The sequence below is a fragment of the Lytechinus variegatus genome, chromosome 2 (assembly GCF_018143015.1).
Source record: "Lytechinus variegatus isolate NC3 chromosome 2, Lvar_3.0, whole genome shotgun sequence".
NCBI classification, from domain to species: domain Eukaryota; kingdom Metazoa; phylum Echinodermata; class Echinoidea; order Temnopleuroida; family Toxopneustidae; genus Lytechinus; species Lytechinus variegatus.
Window position 1 is genome coordinate 6,125,463 of NC_054741.1, and position 22,720 is coordinate 6,148,182.

General features: G+C 36.2%; 2 protein-coding genes across 2 annotated transcripts in view; one reads left to right on the top strand and one right to left on the bottom strand.

Moving 5' to 3' along the window:
- On the bottom strand, positions 1–16,744 carry LOC121407158 (histamine N-methyltransferase-like). Its single transcript, XM_041598101.1, has 3 exons — positions 16,587–16,744; positions 11,848–12,171; positions 1–818 (listed from the first exon to the last, which is right to left on the bottom strand). The coding sequence occupies exons 2-3, from the start codon at positions 11,954–11,956 to the stop codon at positions 466–468; spliced, it is 462 nt and encodes a 153-aa protein (XP_041454035.1). The 5' UTR covers positions 11,957–12,171; positions 16,587–16,744; the 3' UTR covers positions 1–465.
- The window catches only part of LOC121409353, a 14,085-nt gene continuing 6,494 nt past the window's right edge, over positions 15,130–22,720 (top strand). The window contains exon 1 of the mRNA XM_041601289.1: positions 15,130–15,403. Coding sequence (XP_041457223.1) covers positions 15,256–15,403 — 148 coding nt within the window. The 5' untranslated portion in view covers positions 15,130–15,255. The remainder of the gene's footprint in view (positions 15,404–22,720) is intronic.

Consider the following 22,720-nt stretch of genomic DNA (forward strand, 5'->3'; position numbering starts at 1 on the left):
TTAATCATCGATGGCATTACTTAGCTATTGAGTGAACGGACCTACTACTACTATTACTACTACATCTAAAAATAATAATATTACTACTACATCTGTTACTACTTAACTTCTTCTTATACTTCTATAACACGCAAATTTCTTCTCCACGCCTTTTTCCTCCATCTACTATTAAAAATACGACTACTTCCACTAAATTAAATATCCAACTTATTCAAACCAAAATAAGCAATTTAACTAATACATACACAGAATAAGTCATTAACTATATTAAACTAAAAACGAATCCCCCAAATAAAACTAATATGAATGCCAAGAAATGTTCAAACCTTATATTATTTTACACCCATAGATAAATGAATTTTGACGTATATAACCTCAACCCCAAATTAACGTATCATATATTTGAGGAATATACTCGTATAGCTTCTTAGATCCATGCTAAGTCAATGTTATCCCCTTTATATTCTACTTTGTAAAGATAAAAATCTTCTCTCCTGCCTGTGTACGCATGCGCCCGTCCTCGCCCTCTGAGCATAAAGACCGCCAAAAAGACAACAAATCCTCTTTCATTTCAGGTGGTGCCGTTTTCCGAAAGTAAGCTACCATCGTCAGAAAGTCAGACAGTTTGTCCCCGAGCTCCGACTTCTCATCGAATAAATCGGTGACGTCCCATTTGATATCCAGCTCCACTGAAGTGATCGCAAATCCATTTTTCTTGGCCAACTCCGAAATTTGTAGAGACTTTGGTTTGTCAGAATATCGATAACTAGCAGGCAACCGTTGTTTTTGACGATGAGTTTGGTGTATCATATTCTTTCCTACATGCATGATGAAAAAAAAAATAAAAAGGTGTAATTGAGCGACAAGAATTTACATACTAGTTCTAAAGTTGAAGGGCAGCAATTGCATTTCGATTGTTTCTCCCCCCCCCCCCCTCTTTTCTACAAAAGCAGAATCATGCATAGGAACGTACAGGCTATTCTTTAATGAATAACTAAGTCATCAAAAACAGAGTGTTCCTCTCTTGTTAAGCGCGATGTACCGATTAAAAAAAATTAACGGCCAAATACATCATATATTTAGAAGTAAAGGGAATTCAATAACTAGTCTTGTGACAAATGTCAGATATGAAAACTTTCCTTGGGATTCTACAACCTAAGTTTAGAAGTAAAGGGAGCATGACCGTTGTTATGGTAGCTCTCAGAAGATTGCAACTTACAGGTGCTGACAGCTTTCATTAAATGGTCCTTGTCACTTTGATATTGATAAAAAGTCGGTTTCAGGGGCGAATAAGGGATACCGGATGCCCGGGACCGGATGGGAGGGGATCCATTTTGTTTCAATTCGAATAAAAAGGCATTCCAAAACCACTCAGTAGTGAATTTTTGCAGTGGCAACCATGACACGGTAACGGATTTTAGAACATAGTAAAGGCATTGAAAATGCCCGTCATATCACAATGAACGTTTAACAATAGATTCTCGGCGTTTTAGAAAGCGTATACGTGGTGGTTGCGAAAACTCCCTATTACGGACTACGCATTAAAGGCCTGGTCACACCGCCCGAGCGTTTTTGGAGCGGTCGTGGAGCGGTAGGGAGAGAGTAGTCTGCTATGCAGACTCTGAATGGCTCGTGAGGTGGGATCTGCTACTGGTTTGCGAAGCAAACCAGCCTGAAAGGGTGAGCGAAGCGAGCCATTTCAGAGTCTGCTTCTTCTTTGGAAATCTTGTTCCCACGGTCAAAATAAGTCCCACCCACCCAAAATTTCAGAGAGCTTTCATTGGATAACTTCATCTGTCTATCAACCAAATTTTAGGACCCCTGAGGAGTATAGATAATCCCCTACTTTAACCACAGAGCCACGAGCAGGGTTATTATATAATACCCTGGCTCAGGCCATCAGAAAGTGTTTACATATGACATTCCACTGAGCAGCTGCATGTATGGCTCCATTGCCCAAACCAATACATATTGTGTATGCATGGTAGTGGATAGCTCTATTATGGTATTATCATTATCAAACACTTTTCATCATATCTAACAATTCAATTCAATCTTTATTTCACAAATAGTATAAAAATACAAGGAAACATCAAATAATGCGATTAGATAATAAAAACAAATTCCGTGGCTTCCAATGAAGGTAATAAGAAACCTGTGAGGCTGGATCACCAAAACATAGTAAAAAACACAACATTAATACAAAACAAAATGTCATATCATTATAATAATTAGTGCAGGAAAAGGGAGGAAAAAACAACAACACATTACAAAGAACACGAGTTGAGGGGTCTATACAGTACAAGTATGCATCGATATCAACTGCGAGAATTAATAATCATTTCCTAGAAAATTTGTATACTGTTTCTAAAGGGAGATAAAAATTGTGAATTAGTTATTATTTGGGGAATCTCATTCCATTGTTTGGGACCTACATAACCCAGCTTCGTGACTAGACCTGATAGACCATAAATGAAATTTATTGGAAGAACGGGCATTATGGTTATGAACTTGATTACTGTATTGAAAAAAAGATCTGAAAACTCTACATGGGTAGCAACCTCTGCTTGTACGTATACATAAATATTGTGAGTTCTATCTTATTAATATCATAAGGACAGTTTCTTATAAAGTTCAAGACCACCCCAGGAAAATGGGAAAATGCTGACTTGAATAAATACTGAAAAATCAAACTAGCATATAGTGCAAAAAATTTCATCAAAATCGAATGTAAAATAAGAAAGTTATGACATTTCAAAGTTTCGCTTGTTTTTAACAAAATAGTTATATGAACGAGCCAGTTACATCCAAGTGAGAGAGTCAATGATGTCACTCATTCGCTAAAATAAATAGTGAGTGGATGACGTCATAGTCTCCTCATTTGCATACCAGCTAGGATGTGCACATAATTTAAATTAAGCGAAACTTTGAAATGTCAAGACTTTCTTATTTTACATCCGATTTTGATGAAATTTTCAGTGTTATGCTTGTTGGATTTTTCTCTTTTCATTCAAATCAACCTTTTTGTTCGGGTGGACTTGTCCTTTAAAGGTCAAGTCCACCTCAGAAAAATGTTGATTTGGATCAATGGAGAAAAATCAGACAAGCACAATGCTGAAAATTATGATCAAAATCGGATGTAAAATAAGAAAGTTATGACATTTCAAAGTTTCGCTTATTTTTAACAAAATAGTTATATGAACGAGCCAGTTACATCCAAATGAGAGAGTCAATGATGTCACTCATTCGCTATTTCTTTTGTTTTTTATTGTTTGAATTATAGAATATTTCAATTTTTACGAATTTGACGATTATGACATCCTTGCCTGAAGCACAAAATGTTAAAATAATGGAATTCCACGTGTTCAGGGAGGAATGAAACTTCATTTCACATGAAAATGACAAGAAAATGAAAATATTTCGTATTTCATATAATAAAATACAAAAGAAATAGTGAGTGATGTCATTAGTTCATTTTCATACCGACCGAGGTGTGCACATAACTGTGCGAAAATTTAAAATGCCATAACTTTCTTATTTTACATCCAAGTTTGATGAAATTTTCAGTGTTATGCTTGTTGAAATTTTCTCATTTTGTTCAAATCAAGTTTTTCTTGAGGTGGACTTGTCCTTTAAATAAATGCGCGGATGGTGCTAGGTAATGGAAATTGGTAATTATTCTTAAGTTTCTTTTGAATTTTGAATATTGAGTCCAAATTCATATGAGGTTACATTGGTATTGCAATATTTTAAATAAGAGCGAATCATGGAATGGTATAAAGTTATCAGATTTGTATGAAGCAAACTACGCTTAAGTTAGTAAATTAAACCAGTATTCCTTAAAACATGTATCATAATGGTACTTAAACTCGAAATATTATCCAACTCAAAAACACCATAGAGTTCAGAACTTGAATAATAGATAGTTTACAAAATGAAAATCTTAAATTTCAAGATTGTAAGTTTGTAAACTATCATACTTTAAATCAAACAGGATAGCTTTTATTATTTTGTTATTATTTATTTATTATTATTTTGTTCCTGTTTGGAATTAACTTCTAACCACAGTTTGTTGATTGGACCTGGGACCTTGTATGTATATTCACTTCTCCATGCATGCTACTGTATTCAACCTGTTTTACTGTTATGTTTACAGCTCGGTTTGATATTAATTAGCCTTAATCAGCATCATTTAAGTTGTCATGCCCAGCAACATTCGTTCACCTTTGTATTGTGTGTGCTTTTATGCCAGCCATAATACCAGTGGTAAAGACGTACAGTTATGTATGTGACAAATCTGGTACTTTCAATTCAAACCAATAAGTATGCTGAATGACAATGTTGGCATTTTTTTATATAAACTTAAATCGGATTTATTTGATTTAAATAAGATTTTTTAAATTTTAATATGATTTTTTCTAACAGATTTTTTTTTAAAACAAAGCGCAAACACCCAAAATTTAACCCTTTACACTGACATCAATTTTAAGATCATACATTTCACCACTAAGAATATTCTTAACTATTTTTCATAATCAAATCCAGTCAAAATATAATTTACAGAAAATATTAAAGCCATGAATAGGCTGACATTTTCTGCTGTGTCTAAAGTGAATGTCGAGAGCTTCTACTGATTGGTTCAAAGGAATTGTCTTGGTACAGCTAATGCTGCAAAGTTGGTGTTCATTTTAAAACTCTGAACATTTAATGAGAATCAGTTTATTTGGAAGAATTCCATGACTCAGAGATTCAAATTCTCCAAAGAGAAACATTTTTTAAATCTTATTATCAAGCCCATGATTGAAGATCATAATGTTAAAGAAAACTGCACTTATCTTCTGTTTGTTTCAACCCCAAGTTGTTCTTTGAGCCAAATTGGAACAACTGTTTCAAAGCATTGGCTTGCAAAACTTTGACCGACTGCATTCAAACTTAAAGAAATGGACCAGGCTGAAAATATTCACGTCTAGATAAATAGAGTAAAATGATGAAAATTTCACAAAAATTTGATGACAAATAACGAGGTTATTGTATTTTAAACTTTATCAGTATTTTGTGAAAAACAGTTATATTTACATCGTCATGAATATTCATTTGGTGGGTTAATGATGTCACATCCCATCTTTCCTTTTTCTTATAACACGAAATCATAATTATTTCATTTTTTTATACATGTGTTAATAATGTGTCTCCATTATGATGAAATAAGTTGCGGCAATAAATAACTAATGTACTTAATTAGTTCTCAAATCAATTTTTTTAGTTCTTGGTAAATTCTTTTCTTAATAAACCTAATATCATATAATTATGATAAAAAGAACAAGTGGAGATATGCCACCATCAGCCCAACTAATGGATATTCATGAAGACATGCCTAGTTTCACGTCACCGGAAAGATGGAAAAGAAATCTTTAAAATTCAATAACTTTGTTCTTTGTTATGCGATTTTGATCACATTTTCAGCATTTTGAATTTTACTCTATCAATCAGTGAGATATAAATTTCTCCAGCCTGGACAATTCCTTTAAGTTCTTCTTTGAGCCATAGTTGGAACTATTGGACTATTTCAAAGCATTTGCTTGCAAATTTTTGACAAACTTGCAACTTGAATACCTGCAGTATTTGGCAGTTGTTAGAAGTTTTGCAAAAAATAAGAAAACGGGTTCCCTTATACTACTGTGTCGGCCTATTTATTTGAATAAGACATATAAAAGAATAAAATGATAAACTATTGGTCTAATGGGTCACCAGGGACATTGCAGAATTTTACTTTTATTGTACTCCATTCAAAACATTCACTAAAAAATGTACAAACATAAATCCTTTTGGCGAAGGGCACTAAAATGTATAGTTGCTATGATTTAGTCATGTTAGTGCCCTTTGCCAAGAACATTCATCCATTTTTAAAATAAAAATGTACATTTTACTGAATCTTTTTCAGTGAACTGGCTGAATGAAGCACAATCTCACTCAGAATGTCTGAACAGGCTTTTTCTAGTAGGATCCAAGGTTATAACCCATCCTGGCAAAATTTATGTTGAGATTCAGCCTAATAAGTTCAGAGTTCCTGTCCTTTTCTTTCTTGAAAACTGTCCTCTAAAACACTTCTGAAGTTTGACATAAAGAAATAAGAACTGTTTTACTATCAACAAAGTCCACTCATACATACAAGTCGAGTAGGGGTCCCATATAGGCTACATGTACATCTTTGGTTTTGCAAGATTGACTTGATTAAGTTGATTTTATTGATTTGATTTCAATTGTTATGAGTAGATATAAAGGGTTTATTCCTTTTCTCATGATATAAATTTGGTAAAATCTTACTCTTTTGAATTTAAAAAGTAAAACTGCCACAAACAATAAATAAAAAAAAAATCCCAAATTTGTAGATGTTCCAATGGAAGTGATTTAAAGGACAAGTCATGCACCCCAACAAAAAGCTGCTTTGAACATGTTGAATAGTAAGAGAAAATCAGACAAGCATAACACTGAAAATTTCATCAAAATCCAATCTAAAAGAAGAAAGTAATGACATTTTAAAATTTTGCTTAATTTAAAAAGAACAGTTGTATTTACATGCAAATCCTTGTCGGTATGCAAATGAGGGGACCGATGACATCACTCACTATTCATTTTGTATTTTATTATGTGAAATGTGAAATATTTGTATGAACAAAAAAAAATCCCCCCCTGAACATGTGGGATTACATTGTTTTAACATTTTGTAGTTTAAACAAGAGGGTCCTTTTTTTACATTCTTAAAAATTTAAATGTTGTATTATTCAAACAGTACAAATACAAAGAAATAGTGAGTGAGTGACATCATCGACTCTATGATTTCCATATCACTGAATTGTCCATATAACTAAGGGCCTTTTCATAAAGCTGTTAATAAGTTAAGGGCGATTTTAAAGGACATATCCACCCCAACAAAAACTTGATTTGAATACAAAGAGAAAAATTCAACAATCATAACACTAAAAATTTCATCAAAATCGGATATAAAATAAGAAAATTATGACATTTCAAAGTTTCGCTTATTCTTAACAAAACAGTTATATGAAAGAGCCAGTAACATCCAAATGAGAGAGTCGATGATGTCACTCACTCACTATTTCTTTTGTTTTTTATTGTTTGAATTATACAATATTTAAATTTTACGAATTTGATGATTAGGACCTCCTTGCCTGAAGCACAAAATGTTAGAATAATGGAATTCCATGTGTTCAGGGAGGAATGAAACTTCATTTCACATGACAATGACGAGAAAATCAAAATATTTCATATTTCAAACAATAAAAAAAAGAAATAGTGAGTGAGTGACATCATCGACTCTCTCATTTGGATGTAACACTGGCTCGTTCATGTAACTATTTTGTTAAAAATAAGCGAAACTTTGTAATAACTTTCTTATTTTACATCCGATTTTGATGAAATCTTTAGCATTGTGCTTGTCTGATTTTTCTCTGTTGATTCAAATCAACATTTTTCTGAGGTGGACTTGACCTTTAAGAACGACTAATGATCCTCTCTTACGCGATAAATCATCGCCAATATATATACTATTTACCACAAGAAAGGATCACCAATCGTTCTTAAAGTCGCTCTTATACGAACAGCTTTATTAAACACCCACCGGTTTGTGAAAAATAAGCGAAACTTTAAGATGTTTTATTACTATACTATTTTACAGTCAATTTTGATGTAGTTTCCAGCGTTATTCTTTGATTTTCTCTATTTTTATTCAATTAAACTTTTTTCTGGGGTGGATATGACCTTTAAAGCAATGATTTGAAAAAAATAATCATCATAGTGATTTAAATCAGCCAATCCTGCTGAATGAACTGAATATGAAAACAATTAGCTTTGTCAACACATGCAATGTCGATGCCAAAGATGTGAAAGTTGCATATAGTTATGCCTGGGAGCTACATGTATATGCCTTGATGTTTTTTAATTACCTGTTTACTAGTGCAAACTGCTTACATGTATGTGCCCCATTGGTTTGAAGGATAATTATTTCGTTTCCAAATATTAATTTGTTGGATTTGAATTGTGGAAAGTAGGTCAGATTTTTGTTGTTTGTTAAATATGTGCTTACCGGTTGTATTGGCTGTAGTGTATGCTATTTATATCATTTCATAGGCGGATCCAGGGTGGGCCCGAAGTGTCCGCCCCCCTTATATTGGCAGAACTAAAAGAAGGAAAAAGGCGGAAATAAAAAAGAAAAAGAAGGGAGAAGAGAGGAAGAAGATAAAAAAGAGAAGAAAGACAAGAGAATAAGATAAGGTCAGGGGAACTCCGGGAAAATAACAAAAATATGTAAAATTTTCGCTCCCGCTTCGCGCTGACATTGCCTGTTCGATGAGATACATATCTTATTTCAGTTCGGACATCGAGCTTTCATTATTTTGTTTTACAAATGATTTTTTTTCATAAGTGCTTTGTAAAATGTCCGTTTTATGGTATGAATATCAACATTTTCAGCTTTCGCTGTGCGTTCGCATTATGTAATTTGTCAAATACTGTACATATTGTCTTTGTGTATTACATTAAAGTTTCAAAATATCCCTTTTGAGGTGTTTGATTTTGAAAAAGTAGGCATATGAGCTAGCGCTCTGCGCTAGCATTTTTGATTGGTAGGTCCAGTATAGAAAACGGTTCTGTACATTAATCAATCGGTTCCATTATAATGTAGAAATGATAAAGATACATCATTTAAAAACAGGATATTTAAGGAAGGGAAGAAGAATGAGAGAGCAAGTGAAAGATAAAACGAAAATAAAAATAAGAAAGAAGGAAAGGAAAGAATGAAAGAGTAAAAGAGAGAGAAAGAGAAAAAAATTGAAAAAATTTAGAAGGAAAGAGTGAATGAATGAATGAAAGAAAGAAAGAAAAAGAAAATAAACAGAAGAGAAGAAAGAAAGAGGAAAAGAAAAAATCAAGAAGAATCAAAGGGAAAAAAGGAAAACGAAAAAGAACAAAGAAAGGAAAAGAAAGAAAGAAAGGGCAATGTTTATTTTTATGTCACTTATTAGGCCCAATTACATGACGGTGGTGATCTTCTACATATTCATATTCTGTATACACGTTCCTCTCTGCAACCGTTATAGCAGATATTTCCAAGGAGATATCATCTCACTCCTTGATATTTCCAAGGAGCTTAGAAGCTCCTTGATATTTCAAAGTATAACACATATGTATCTACCCATGTATGTTATGTATAACCATGGACCTACCAGGTCCATGGTATAACCATGGACCTATATAGTAATTAGTATACATGTAGCAAGCCCAGAATGTGAAAGAGAATGGCCCTACTTGTATACATTCCACAAGATAAGAAATGGTCATAACAGCTGGATCCTAATCCCTCTCTTGCCCCTACTTCCACAAATCTGCTGTCAATCATGGTATCTACTGGCAACGGAGGGTTTCAGCAAGCTCCGCCTCACATCCACGTTTCGTGGATGTGGCTCAAAGAAGTTGTAGACCCACTTCTGCAGCCTCAGTAGACCTAGACCCCTGTTACATCTGAAAGTTTCCTACCCGAGACCCGACCGAGTCCACTTACAACCTTGACTGGATTATTGGTGGATTAGCTTCGCGAACGGACCGAGTCCGAAATGTGGTCTGTTTACATCTCAGTGGTCATTCCCTCCCCTATCGCCCTATCTGTACTGTTTCGAGCGGCATCCGATTGCTGACACCTTTAAAAGGCGCTCTCGATCTAGGCTCCGAATAATTCGCGCGCGCTAATTGAAGTTACCCGAGATTCGGAAAGAATGCTGATGATCCCAGCAGTCGTTGAAGATATGGTCGACTTGAAAAGGATACGTTTAAAATGCTTCTTTTCACTCAAATCAAAGACTATCATTCACAATTCACGTGTCGCATGCCGCAAAAACATTCGAAGAACGACGGGGTTGGGGAGGGATAGCGCGCGCTATGACGTAATTTGACAGCTGGCGAACGGACCGAGATAGGTTCGAAAGCTTGTGTGCGTTTACATCTACAAATCGGTGGACCGGGGCCGGCCCGATACCTACCCGAGACTACCTCTGGATGTGGTCTCGGGTAGGTTCGCTAAAAGGTGGCCCGAGGTAGGTTTGGGATGTTTACATCTGATTTCTTTCCGACCCGAGGTAGGCCCCGGGCCGGCCCGAGGTAGGGAATCTCTCAGATGTAACAGGGGTCCTAGTCTGCTATGCAGACTCGTTGAATCAGCTGAGGTACACACACTGCAGATGTGGGTCTACATTTGTAGACTAGGGAGAGAGGGTCGAATTTCGCTCACAAAATTGGGGAAAAATCGAAAACAAGAATCGAAAACAAAATAAAAACAATCTAAATCGAAAATGGTGGACGGTAGCGAGCGGTGATGATTTTTTCTCTCCGCTCCACGACCGCTCCAACAACGCTTGGGCGGTGTGACCAGGCCTTTAATCTGGACTAAAAAGAAATCACTTTTCCCTTTCTTGTTACTTATCGGAACAAACTTAAAGCAGATTTTTTTTTAGAAAAATGAGATGACGAAAAAATGAGTAACGAAAATAAAAAGACAATATTATGAGTTTTGTCGAATCAACTTGTGATATAGAGACATAAACAAAAATCATAATTCAAATCAGATCATACATAGAGTCATCGTAGGGGTCTAGTGCCAGCATACCGTTATTGAAATGAATATGCCTACTGGACGAAATGATGACTGGGTGAGATGGTGATATGGTAATGGGACCATGGCAACGATACCAAATGATTGTTAGCCGAAATGGGTTTAGACAAAGTGATAGTGAAACAACTGAAGTTTGACCAAATGGAACATAGACGAAATGAAAGTAGACCGAGTGGTTATTAGACCAATTGGCTATTAGGCCAAAAGGTAATGACATTGAACAAAGTGGATATTGGACCAATTGAAAAATACAATTAGACTAAATGATAATTTGGAAATGGCTATTAGACCAACTGGCTATTAGGCGAGAATGTAATTATACGAAACGGTAATTGGACTATATGTTGATAGTTGACTAACTAATGGTAAATGAAATGGTACACTGTAAAAAATGATGTGCTAATTTAGCACCTACAGTGCTTGTATAGTGACTGCACTATACGAGTGCTGATATTCTAGTTCAAATTTGAACTAGAAAATCAGCACTCGTAGTGCAGTCACTATACAAGCACTCTAGGTGCTAGATTAGCACATCATTTTTACAGTGTATTAGACCAGGGATATGCAACAACCTGATTAGACCATGCGATAGTGGGGGAAAAGGCAGTAGACGAAATGGCAATAAACCAATAAATATCCATACAAAGAGTAATCCTGATTTCAAAATCACTTAATTCTCTTTCTCGTGTCTAAAAATACTTAGTGAAAGCATATTTTATATCTTATCTGTAGCTCGAGTCCTGAAGAAAATTCCGCTGTTACATTATGCGTTGCGACATGTGACATTATGCGTTAAAAAGCCACTATGCATTGGACACTCTTGGCATAATGTCGCAATCTGCAACATTATGTGTTGGTGTGACATTATCGGTTGTAACAGAGCTTGAGGTAGGCTAAACCGGCGGGCTAAACGCTATGTGTAGATAGTTATTTTAAATATTTTCCAGGGCTGTCACGCTTTCAAGCTTTGCTTTTGTAACGACCCTTACAACCATCTTATTCATTGTATAACAGAAATTACCGCTTAAATTGTTTATTTTTGATGTATTTGATGATACAAACATTTCTGTTATTATCTTTATCAAATTCTAAATATGTATTTTCTTGTCGAGATTTTGATTATGAAAATGTTGCAAAAAACAAATAAATGAAATAAAAAAGAAACCTACCTGACAAGACAATTAGCAGGATTCCATTCTCTTTTAGCATCGACATTAGTCGGATGAAGGTCTTCTCAAGGTCACCTGTATGGTACATCGAATGTACAGCGCTGATCATGTTGTACTTGCATTTCGCCAAAGGACTTTCATCGAAAAATTCAGAGAGCTGCCCGACCCACCAATTAGATTCGCACCTTGCCTTATTTTCAGAACTCCATTTATCAGCGTTGAGCTTGAATATTTCAAGTAGGCCCTCATTCGGATCCACAGCTACATTTCGAATTGATGCGAAGTAAGATCCTAGACGCTTCAGATAATGAAGTTCATGTTGGCCTGAAAGTTGAAGATCGTATTACCATGAAAGTTAAAGCTACTCACAACAAATTATTTCAAAAGAATTTTTTTTTAAGCTTTGGTTATCCGTTCAAAGAATTTCAGTAAATTCAGATTTTATACAACGATTATGTGACTGTACGTAGAGGATAATCGTCAGTATGATAATTATTATTGTTCTATAATAATAATTATATTACATTATTATCCAAAAGTTACACTCTTATACATGATGTCACTTTCTGACTATTTGACATTGATCAGTTCGTTTGTCATGATTATGAAATTTTCTATTTTGCCAATATTCAGATCGGGACAATGAGATCAATTTTTTAATGAAAGCCATTTGAATACATAATCTAATACATTCATTTTATATCTAAGGAGATTAAAGAAAATATTTTGTTTAGGTGTCAGCTAATTGTTGGGCACTGCCATAAACAGAGAAATTTGACTGCCTTGATGATTTGATAACTGTCAAAGTGCCCTTCTTATCTCAGAACGTATAAATGCACAATATACACAACCCCAAAATACCAATTAAACATTCGATAATTCATGAATTCAACTTGAAGAGACCTTCGCCTTGCAGTGGGCTGAACATTGCTGATAAGATGATGATGATGATGAATTCATGAATAATTTTCCTGACAAATGTACATCAAATTAAATTTACATCCCCCAATGGCATAAACTTTATGAAATAGCCACCAAAATTAATTGTCATGATGATAAGATAAAAAGGCATGAGAAAATTTAGAAAAGCGAGAAAAGAGGCGGTTGCCCGCAGATTGCAAAAAGTATACTATGCTGAGTAGACATCGACAGCGAGCTGGTGCCTGAAACTTGCTATCCCCGTTTGTTATTTTTCATGTTTGTCACTAGTGACCCAGTAAATGAGAAATGCTGGTAATTTAGTGAAATTATGGACCTACTATGGTGAAATCTATATCACTGGCATGTATGGCAATGACCTTGGGCGACAATGAGTCATGCATAATGAAGATTAACCACTACAATTACAATTTATCATAACAATCAACCAATCAGAATTTTATGCAAACACATAATCCATTATTTCTAATTTAAAAAAAAATCCTGAAAATTCATGACCTATACAAATTTCGTTCGGGTACATTTTGGGGGGCTATGTTTCGACTCTCAAAAGATGATCTACCGGAAATGTTTTCATCCTTGTTTCAAAGAAAGAACCTCATCCATTCTTATCCTACCCGCTGAAGGGTCTCATTCCACCTCCCACCTACTCGCACGTTATTTGCTCAAAGGACAATTGTATTTGAAGGACCCTGGTTTTGGAATCATCTTCCAAACGAAATAACTAGCTGTTAAATGTACATTAAAATCCTTTCCTTTGTCCAGCTATGGACTCGGTTAAGACCCTGTTAGACGTACTGGCTGAACAAATATAATGTATGTACCTTGTACCTTTTTTATAGTTATACCAAGTTAGTTTTGAATTTTCTCATTCTTCTCTCATCCCCCTGCCCCCCTCTCTTTCATTATTTGTCCACTTTCCCTCTCATTCTTTATTATACGTTTATCTTTGGCTTTTCATTTGTAGTCTGAATTTTTCGTAAATGTCCGGTCTCCTTTATAGCTAATTTAATGATTATTTTAAGGAACCTGCAGACATTACGAGTTCTGCTTTTTTTATGCAGGTTCCATCATATTTCACTTTTACTGCCATTGTCATAATATTCTGCATATTCTATATGTAATCACATTTATTATAATTGTATTTTGTTATATAATTTTTGAAGTATGAAAATAAATTCAATTCAATTCAATAATAGAAATAAACCCTATATATGTTTAGTCTACACCTACAAACCCTTGGCTTTCACTTAGTGCATAATACAGAGTTTAAAGTTAGAGAGTAGAGATTCACTCAGCGGATTCACTGGATATTGTGACTGTTTCTTCCAAATTAAAGGACAAGTCCACCCCAACAAAAAGTTGATTGGCATGAAAAGAGAAAAATCCAACAAGCATAACACTGAAAATTTTATCAAACTCGGATGTAAAATAAGAAAGTTATGACATTTCAACATTTTGCTTTATTTCACAAAACAGTTATCCTGGTCGGTTGGTCGGTATGCAAATGAGGAAACTGATGACATCATCCACTCACTATTTCTTTTGTATTTTATTATATAAGATATGAAATATTCTAATTTTCTTTTGTATTTTATTATATAAGATATGAAATATTCTAATTTTAATTCTCATTGTCAAGTGAGACGACGATTTATTCCTCCCTGAACACATGGAATTAGCATTATTTAATGATGGTTCAGTCGAGTTGGTCCTTATTTTCAAATCTGCCAAAATATTGTAGAATTCACTATAAAAAAACCAAAGTGAGTGAGGGACATCGTGGTCAGTCTCATTTGCATGTCACTGAGTTGCACGTATCACTGTTCTGTGAAAAATAAGCGAAATTCTAAAATGTCATAACTTTCTTATTTTACATCCGATTTTGAGGAAACTTTAACCGTTATGCTTCTTTGATTTTTCAATATTTATTTAAATCAACATTTTTTCTGGGATGGCCGAACTTGACCTTTAGTATTTGACACAGGCATGATAATTTGGACTCTTGACCGGCATGGTAGTGTTTACGTGTCAAATTTGAGTATTAGTTTGCTGGTTTCCCTAATATATCGTCTTGATTTTCGTTCCTTTCGGTCTGTTTGCGTAACCTTTTCCTTCTAAACCAATATCGAGCCCAGTGCCTATATATACACACTTTCCTGGTAAAAATCATCGATGTTGCTGTCGCGATCGACATCATCCGACATCATTATGGTGTTGTTTAGTCACTCTATAATTATTGTGTTTTCATGTCACAAGTGTTCCTATAACTTATTTGTTTACAATTTTATTACTATTATCGTTTTACTTTTTGTTATCGGCAGAGTCAGCATCATACTTAGGGCATTTGACCTAGAGTCTAGAATGAGTTAAAAACGCACAGCTCACGGTCACCGCTCGCAAAGCAGTGTTATAAGAGCTCGCTGTATATAGCAACGATGAGCCTCTTCAACGCATAAGTATGATTGAATGACGATGGCTACCTTTCGCGTCATACTGTTTCTCTTCTTGATGAAGTCATTACCATTCTATTGTTTCTGTTATTCCTACTGTGACCTTGAAGGTGGCAACAAGTATCCATACGAGAGCAGTGCAGCAGATGATACGAGTGTCGCCGGTGAGTTAATCATGTTTCCCGGTTATTTTTCTATCTGGTACCACACCATAATACTGAGTGAAATAATTATGGGTCATCAAGTTCTCGATTCCTTTCCTTTGGAAAAGCGCAGGGGGGGGGGGTCGTATCGATATGCGAACAAATTGGAATACAGAGAAAGATAATGAGAGAGTGAAAGTATATGTAGAGACATTTATGCTATTCAAAATAATTATATTAGCTGCGGGATTAACTATAAACTTAAATCCTTCACCACGCAGGTAAAAGCTAATTATCTAGTTGCCCCTTGAAAGACTTAACTCTCATTTTGATATACAATTTACCTTCACACTCGTTTTTCTTTTAGGTCTTATTTCAGATCATTCTTCAAAGTAGAGTTTACCTATAATTTGTAGGGGATCCGTTATGATACATTTAGAAAGCGATTGACCGAAGGTTATATAGGCGCGGATCCAGAATCGGACTTTATAAGGGGTGGAAATTGTTCCGAAAAATTTGACAGGCAAAGCACACACACCGGTTATCAGCAAAATAAAGGACAATTCACCCCCTCCCCCCACCAAAAAAAAATGGCAAAAAGGGTCATCGCTCAATTTACGGGGCGTGCAATTAAAGGCATATCTACAGGGTGCATCATTATATTTTCACATTTCAAGGGTGCGCCAGCACCCCCCCCCCCCCGATGGGCCTGAATATATAGTGCTCATATGTTTCCACGCTTTGCAGCCGCGACCATTTAAAGAAATTCTTTCTTTGAACTGTGCAGGGGTACGTGTTATACTTTACTTTATTTTATATAGGCTACACCAAGGCTACACTCTTTGAATCCTCTGCCATTCTCTCACTTTCTTTTACTTCACGTAGAATGCACCTCTGTAGCTTGTTTCATGTTGACAGAATAATTTATTACGTAATATAGAAAATGGCTTGTTGACCGATGTTACTGTGTTCACTATATAGTTCTCGAAGTTACCAAAAGCATGTAAAGTCTAAAGTCTAAATTAATGTTCACCAACCACGTGTGCTATACAAGTAGACATATTTCATGTATCCTGCATCAGAAACCTTAGGGCCTGCTTGTTAATTGTCATAAAAATATCAATAAAGCGAAAGAAAATCTTGCTTTTATATTTCTCCTGTGGAAAATATGAAATGAAAGACAACAAAAAATAAAATGATTTACCTTGGAATCTCGATCATGTTTCTTTGTAGGACTAGTGTATCGCAGCTCTCAATAAATTGTTTTGAAAATGACATTCCAAAAGTTACTCTTATAACGTATATCAGGTCAAGGATACTAGACATGCTGGAGTGTTGTCATAAGTAATATATCAATCCATCAGAAAACCTCATTACCTTATTTTAGTAGATTGAATTTCTTTTGATCTGATTTCATTTTGAATAAAGAAAAAATAATAATTCAATGGATTTCAATAGTAATTCGATATTACCTGCACATTTGACCAAGTGCTGATAATAATGAACTAACACGCCTCCGGGAAGAGTAGTACTGTGTGCATGCTGAAGCATCATCAAGATTTTCAGGGGGTGCTGCATGCCAAGGGCGCCGGAAGCGGGGGGGCAGGGGGGGCACTTGCCCCCCCAAATAAAATTTTTGGGGGGCAAAACGAGATTTTGCCCCCCCAATGTGCCCCCCTGAAAGTAGAAAAATGATAAATTATTTAAGGACAAAAGTAAACGAAGGCCCTTTTCTGCCTGATAATTGTCATTTCCATTGTAAAAAATGAAAAAATTTGCCCCTGACGGGGCAAATACATTATCATAATAAGCCTCGCGTCTTTTGACGAACAGTGTTCCTCTGTGAAACATACCTTTGATAAGCCCCTTTTCCATCTTATTACAGTGTGATAACGTTCAACCTTTTAATGAATACATTTCAGACAAGAAGTGAATGGCAAATTGATAGTGGTCCACCAATGATTAGGTTTATAACTCTATGATGCTGGCTGTGTCGTCTAACAAACGCGCGGTCGCCCAGAAACGCTCAGACCGGACCCGATATCACTAACGCGCGTGAACACTAGTTACTCGAGCAACATAATGGAATCTATGTCCCGGGGGAGGGCCAACGAATTTTCTGTGGGGGGGCACTTCATTGACGAGTGGATACCATGCGCGACCACAAAAAAACACGTAGAAAGGATGTCTTTTTCACGATATGGCACGTTACGTACGTAACGTGATAAGGGTGTCAAAAACACAAAAATAATGAAAAAAGGGTATCTATTTCGCTAGGAAAATTACGTGTTTTGGGTCGAATTTGGGGGGATGATAAAACAAAATTAAAATGTTTTATAAAGGATGTCTTTTTGCCCCAACACTTCGTGTTTAGAGTCCGATTTGCGCAAGGTTTAGAAGGTGGGGGTCGTACTAAACCAAATAAGGTAAAGCAGACGACCGAAGGACCCGTAACAATAAAACATTCCTGTACTTGTTTAGGGGTTCATTTCAGGGAATATTTACTAAGAGTATCGTTTTGTTTCCAATACTTGTTAAGAGGAGGGTTTCACATGCCAATACTTGTTAAGGGGTGCATTTTCAGAATATGGAAATTACGTGTTAAGGGTGCTTTTCGAGACCCCATGGTCGCGCAAGGTATCCACTCGTGAATGGAAGTGCCCCCCCCCCCCCGAGATCTATGTCATAGCTGTCAAGCCCAGAAACCATAACATCTCGAGAAACTTGTTTCAATTATTTCATTTTCAACTAAATATAAATTGATAACAAGACAGTGCCCTAAAGAACATACCAAGGTCATTTCAACTCAATATAGACATGTTATCAGAAAATTATACACAGAATAATCATGTGTAGAGGATTATAATTCATATTGTGAAAATGGTGAATCCCACTCGAAAGCAACTTAGAGATAATGTTTAGACATGAAAAAAATAAAATCATCTGTGAAAGTGTCTTCTTAACCGGACTCATATTATCCGAGATATGAATAAAAATGTAAATAAAGAATATAAAAGAAAAAAAATAAGCGTTACAGTACTGCTCAACTATGAAAAAAAATCTTAAGATATTTTCACAGCCCCGTATTTTCCTCTATTCCTTTTCATTGGCATGATTGAAAAGCGTTTTGTCTGATACTATTTCAGCTCATATGATATAGCACTTATGTATTTTAGATTCCAAAACTTCTTCCTATTACCTGTTAATAATCAGATCGAGATGGCAGCTAGCTCTGGTTCATCCCAGCTTTTGTTATTCATGGACGTTTGCAAAAAAAAAAACAATCCGGGAGTGGGTGGGGCTGCAAGACCTAAATTTTCGAAGAAACTTAAGAGCGAGGGGCTTGTGATGGGGGAGCTTTTTACATTTTCTAGAATAAAATTGAAGGATTTCGTGCACAATTTTGGTGAATTTTGCCCTCTCGATCGGCGGTCCCCGGCTGCGTACGGTCAAAGGCCTATATTACATTGGTTTGAAACAATTTCGTTTGCAATAAGGCTCGTAATTTGCTGGAACTGCGACCCTGATCATGAAGAAACACCAGTCTGGGTCAGAAGAGGGGGAAACAGAAGGAGCAAAAGGAACTCCAATACTGTTTAATTCTCAAGAAATTCATTTTTGAATGCTCTTAGAAACGCAACTTTTATACTCCATTTTTACACAAAGTCCTTACCGTGGGGGGGGGGGGGTCCCACAGCCTCTCCCGCTCGATCGCTTCGGTATCTCACGCTGTCAAAAATATTGTGCCCCCTTCGGGATTTTGCCCCCCCCCCAAATCTGAAAGTGTTCCGGCGCGCCTGCTGCATGCGTACATTTGCCCGGGGTTATTGCTCCAAAGTGACGAAGATTCGGGAGCAGTAACCTTGCTTGACAATTTTTTTCTGACGACAATCACCTGAACCCCCCCCCCCCAGGTTCCGCGGCCCCTGTATGTGTTATGGATGTAGCCCGGGGGGGGGGGGGCACTTCCATTCACGAGTGGATACCATGCGCGACCATTGGGTCTCGAAAAGCACCCTAAACACGTAATTTCCATATTCTGAAAATGCACCCCTTGACAAGTATTGGCGTGTGAAACCCTACCCTTAACAAGTATTGGCAAATATTCCCTGAAATGAACCCCTAAACAAGTACAGGAATGTTTTATTGTTACGGGTCCTTCGGTCGTCGGCTTTACCTTATTTGATTTAGTACGACCCCACCCTCTACACCTCGCGCAAATCGGACTCTAAACACGAAGTGTTGGGGCAAAAAGGACATCCTTTATAAAACATTTTGATTTTGTTTTATCATCCCCGCAAATTCGACCCTAAACACGTAATTTTCCTAGAGAAATAGATACCCTTTTTTCATTATTTTTGTGCTTTTGACACCCTTATCACGTTACGTACGTAACGTGCCCTATCGTGAAAAGGACATCCTTTTTACGTGTTTTTTTTTTGGTCGCGCATGTATCCACTCGTCAATGTAAGTGCCCCCCTCCCCCCCGGGGGGATGTAGGCTTATATCGTGCACATTACTTCAGAAACCAAAGCCTTGATATGATTCCCGGATATGATTGTACTTTAGATCTTGCACCTCCTTATTCACCAACCCTTTGCTAGAATTAATGCTACGTTGAAATCATTCAGAACAAATTGTGTTAAAGAATGGAATATGTGTCCTGCTGATATAAGAAATAGCAGTACCCTGTCCAGGCGCGTACGCAGGATTTTTGAAAAGGGGGGGGGGAGTTTCGAGCTGATTTTTTTTTTAATCTCCCGCCCAGTCAGTCTCTAAAAAGTGATGAGCGGGGGGAGGTGATTATTTTTTTTTTCTTTTTTTTTTCAGCGCTGCAAATAAGACAATAACATTTAAGTGGGGATGGGGTATGTAACAGTGCGGTCATGACCCGCGAGCGAGCAGAAATGTTCTCGTTTTTGCGTTGAAAACATAACCTTTTTGTCAATAGTTTGTTGGTATCATAGTCGATGCTACATGTCCTTCGGATCGTAGCACTCATGATATGGCCTTGATCAGAACACTAGAAACTTGAGAAATGTCATGAATAATTACGAGCGAGCCGAAATGTTTGCGTTTTTCCGTCAAAACATACAATTCTTCTCAATAGCTTGTTGGTAATGATTACATATTAGTTGATGATACATGTCCTTCTGCTCGTAAGTCTCATGATATGGCCTTGATCAAGAGACTAGAAACTTAAGAAATTTCATAAATGATTACGAGCGAGCGGAGTGAGCGAGCCGAAATTTTCGCGTTTTCCCGTCAAAACATACATTTCTTGTCAGTAGTTTGTTAGTAAATCAAGTATTAGTCGATGCTACATGTCCTTCTATTCGTAACACTCATAATACGGCCTTGAACAGGAGACTAGATACTTATGGAATTTCATAAATTATTACGAGCGAGCGGAGCGAGCTAACCGACATTTTAGCGTTTTCCGTCATTTTGGTTTTCATATTGGTAAAACATATTTTGTAAGAAAACGTATGTCTTTGTCTTGGTTCACTTGTATTCATAAGTATACATCATGATAATCATGTATGGCCTTGTTAATGGCGATACCGTGATCATGTCGGCGACATGCGGAAATAAAAGATATAATAAAATGGAGCGAGCGAAGCGAGCGGAAATTTTTCTGTGTTTTTCGTCGGAAACATGAGATTCTGTTCATTATTGCTGTCATATACATTATTGGGTAGGGGAACTGTCCGTAACCAGACCAAGGAGTTATCAGGCGCTTGCCCGATAACTCCTTGACCAGACCGACCTCTGGGGAGACAAGCAAAAAAAAAAAAAAAAAAAAGGGGTATTGAACCCCCTAACCCCCCCTTGCGTACGCGCCTGACCCTGTCTCGGTTAAGGAAATTATGTCATAAATATCTACTTGATAAATTTAAGACTATAGTTGTTAGTTGCACCTGGGGGTGACATGTTTGGAGTGTGAATGTGTGTGTTTGTCTGTGTGAGTGTGCGAATGCTTGCGTGTGGGTTATGTTCCTGTTGTGATCTTTAAATACCTTGTAATTTTTATCATTTTTTTTCTCATAGTTCTATGTTTTAAGTAAAATATCATATGCAGGGGCCCCTGATTACAAGCTGTGCTTCTTTGGGGTCCCAAACCTGTCATTTTCATCAGTTCTTTGTAATGTAACCATTTTATTTTGTTTGTACTTTTGTACTTTTTTGTACTTTGTACTTTTTTTGACTGGTTTGAATAAATTCAATTCAATTCAATTCGTTTGAATAATTCAATTCAATTCCTATTTAAAAATCGTTCCTAGGGTCCTAATAGACTAAACCATAGAGCTATTACAGCTCTATGACTGAACGTATTACGATGGGAAATCCATTGTTCTGTCAGGAACTTCTAAATGCCACGATTTCAGAAAATTCCATCAATTGTTAATAATAATGAGTTAGTGGAACGGGAAACCTTTCTTTATTATTGTCCTATCTATTTCATTGTCGTTATACCTTATATTCATCACAAAAAAAGACGAGTGTATACCATGCTTGCAGGAGTAGATGGCGCGCTGTGTAATATTAGACATGTAGAAGGCTATGTCGAATATTTTTCTTTACATTAAATGGGTGGTCCAGGCTGGATATATTTATATCTCAAGAAATGGAGTAAAATCATGGACCTTGGTAAAATTAACAAAGCAAAATGCTGAAAATTTGATCAAAATCGGATAACAAATAACAAAGTTATTGAATTTTACAGATTTGCATTATTCCGGTGAAAAAGTTCTTGGCACTTCTTTATGAATATTGATTTGTTCTTTTGTATTTTATTGTATGACATTAGGTTTATTCAAAATATTTCTACCAAGAACTAAAACAATTGGATTGACAACTGATTAAGTTCATTAGTTATTCATTGCCTCAACTTATTTCATCATAACGGATGCACATCATTTACACAATGTATGACATAATGAAACATTTATGATTTCATGTAATAAGGGATGGTTAGATGTATAGTTTCTTGTGATCTGATTGGCTATAAATATAATTGGCTGGTCTTGCATGGATGTACAGTGTATTTGGAAGGAAAATGGCAGTTTGGCCCGCTTACTATACAACCATGCGACTAACAAGCTTGGCTTGGGTCAGACGGATAGATGTAGGCCTATATAATAGTTTCCTGTGTTCTGATTGGTTAAAACTATGCATGTATTGGGCAAATCTCAGATAGATCATAGCTCCATATAGATATATAGTTGCATAGTTGGCCCGTCATAAACATGATAAATGGTTTCACTTGTGTAATGTTATGTCTATTAGATCTGAAAATCCGGCATGCCCGTGAAGGATATTGCTTTATTATGTCTG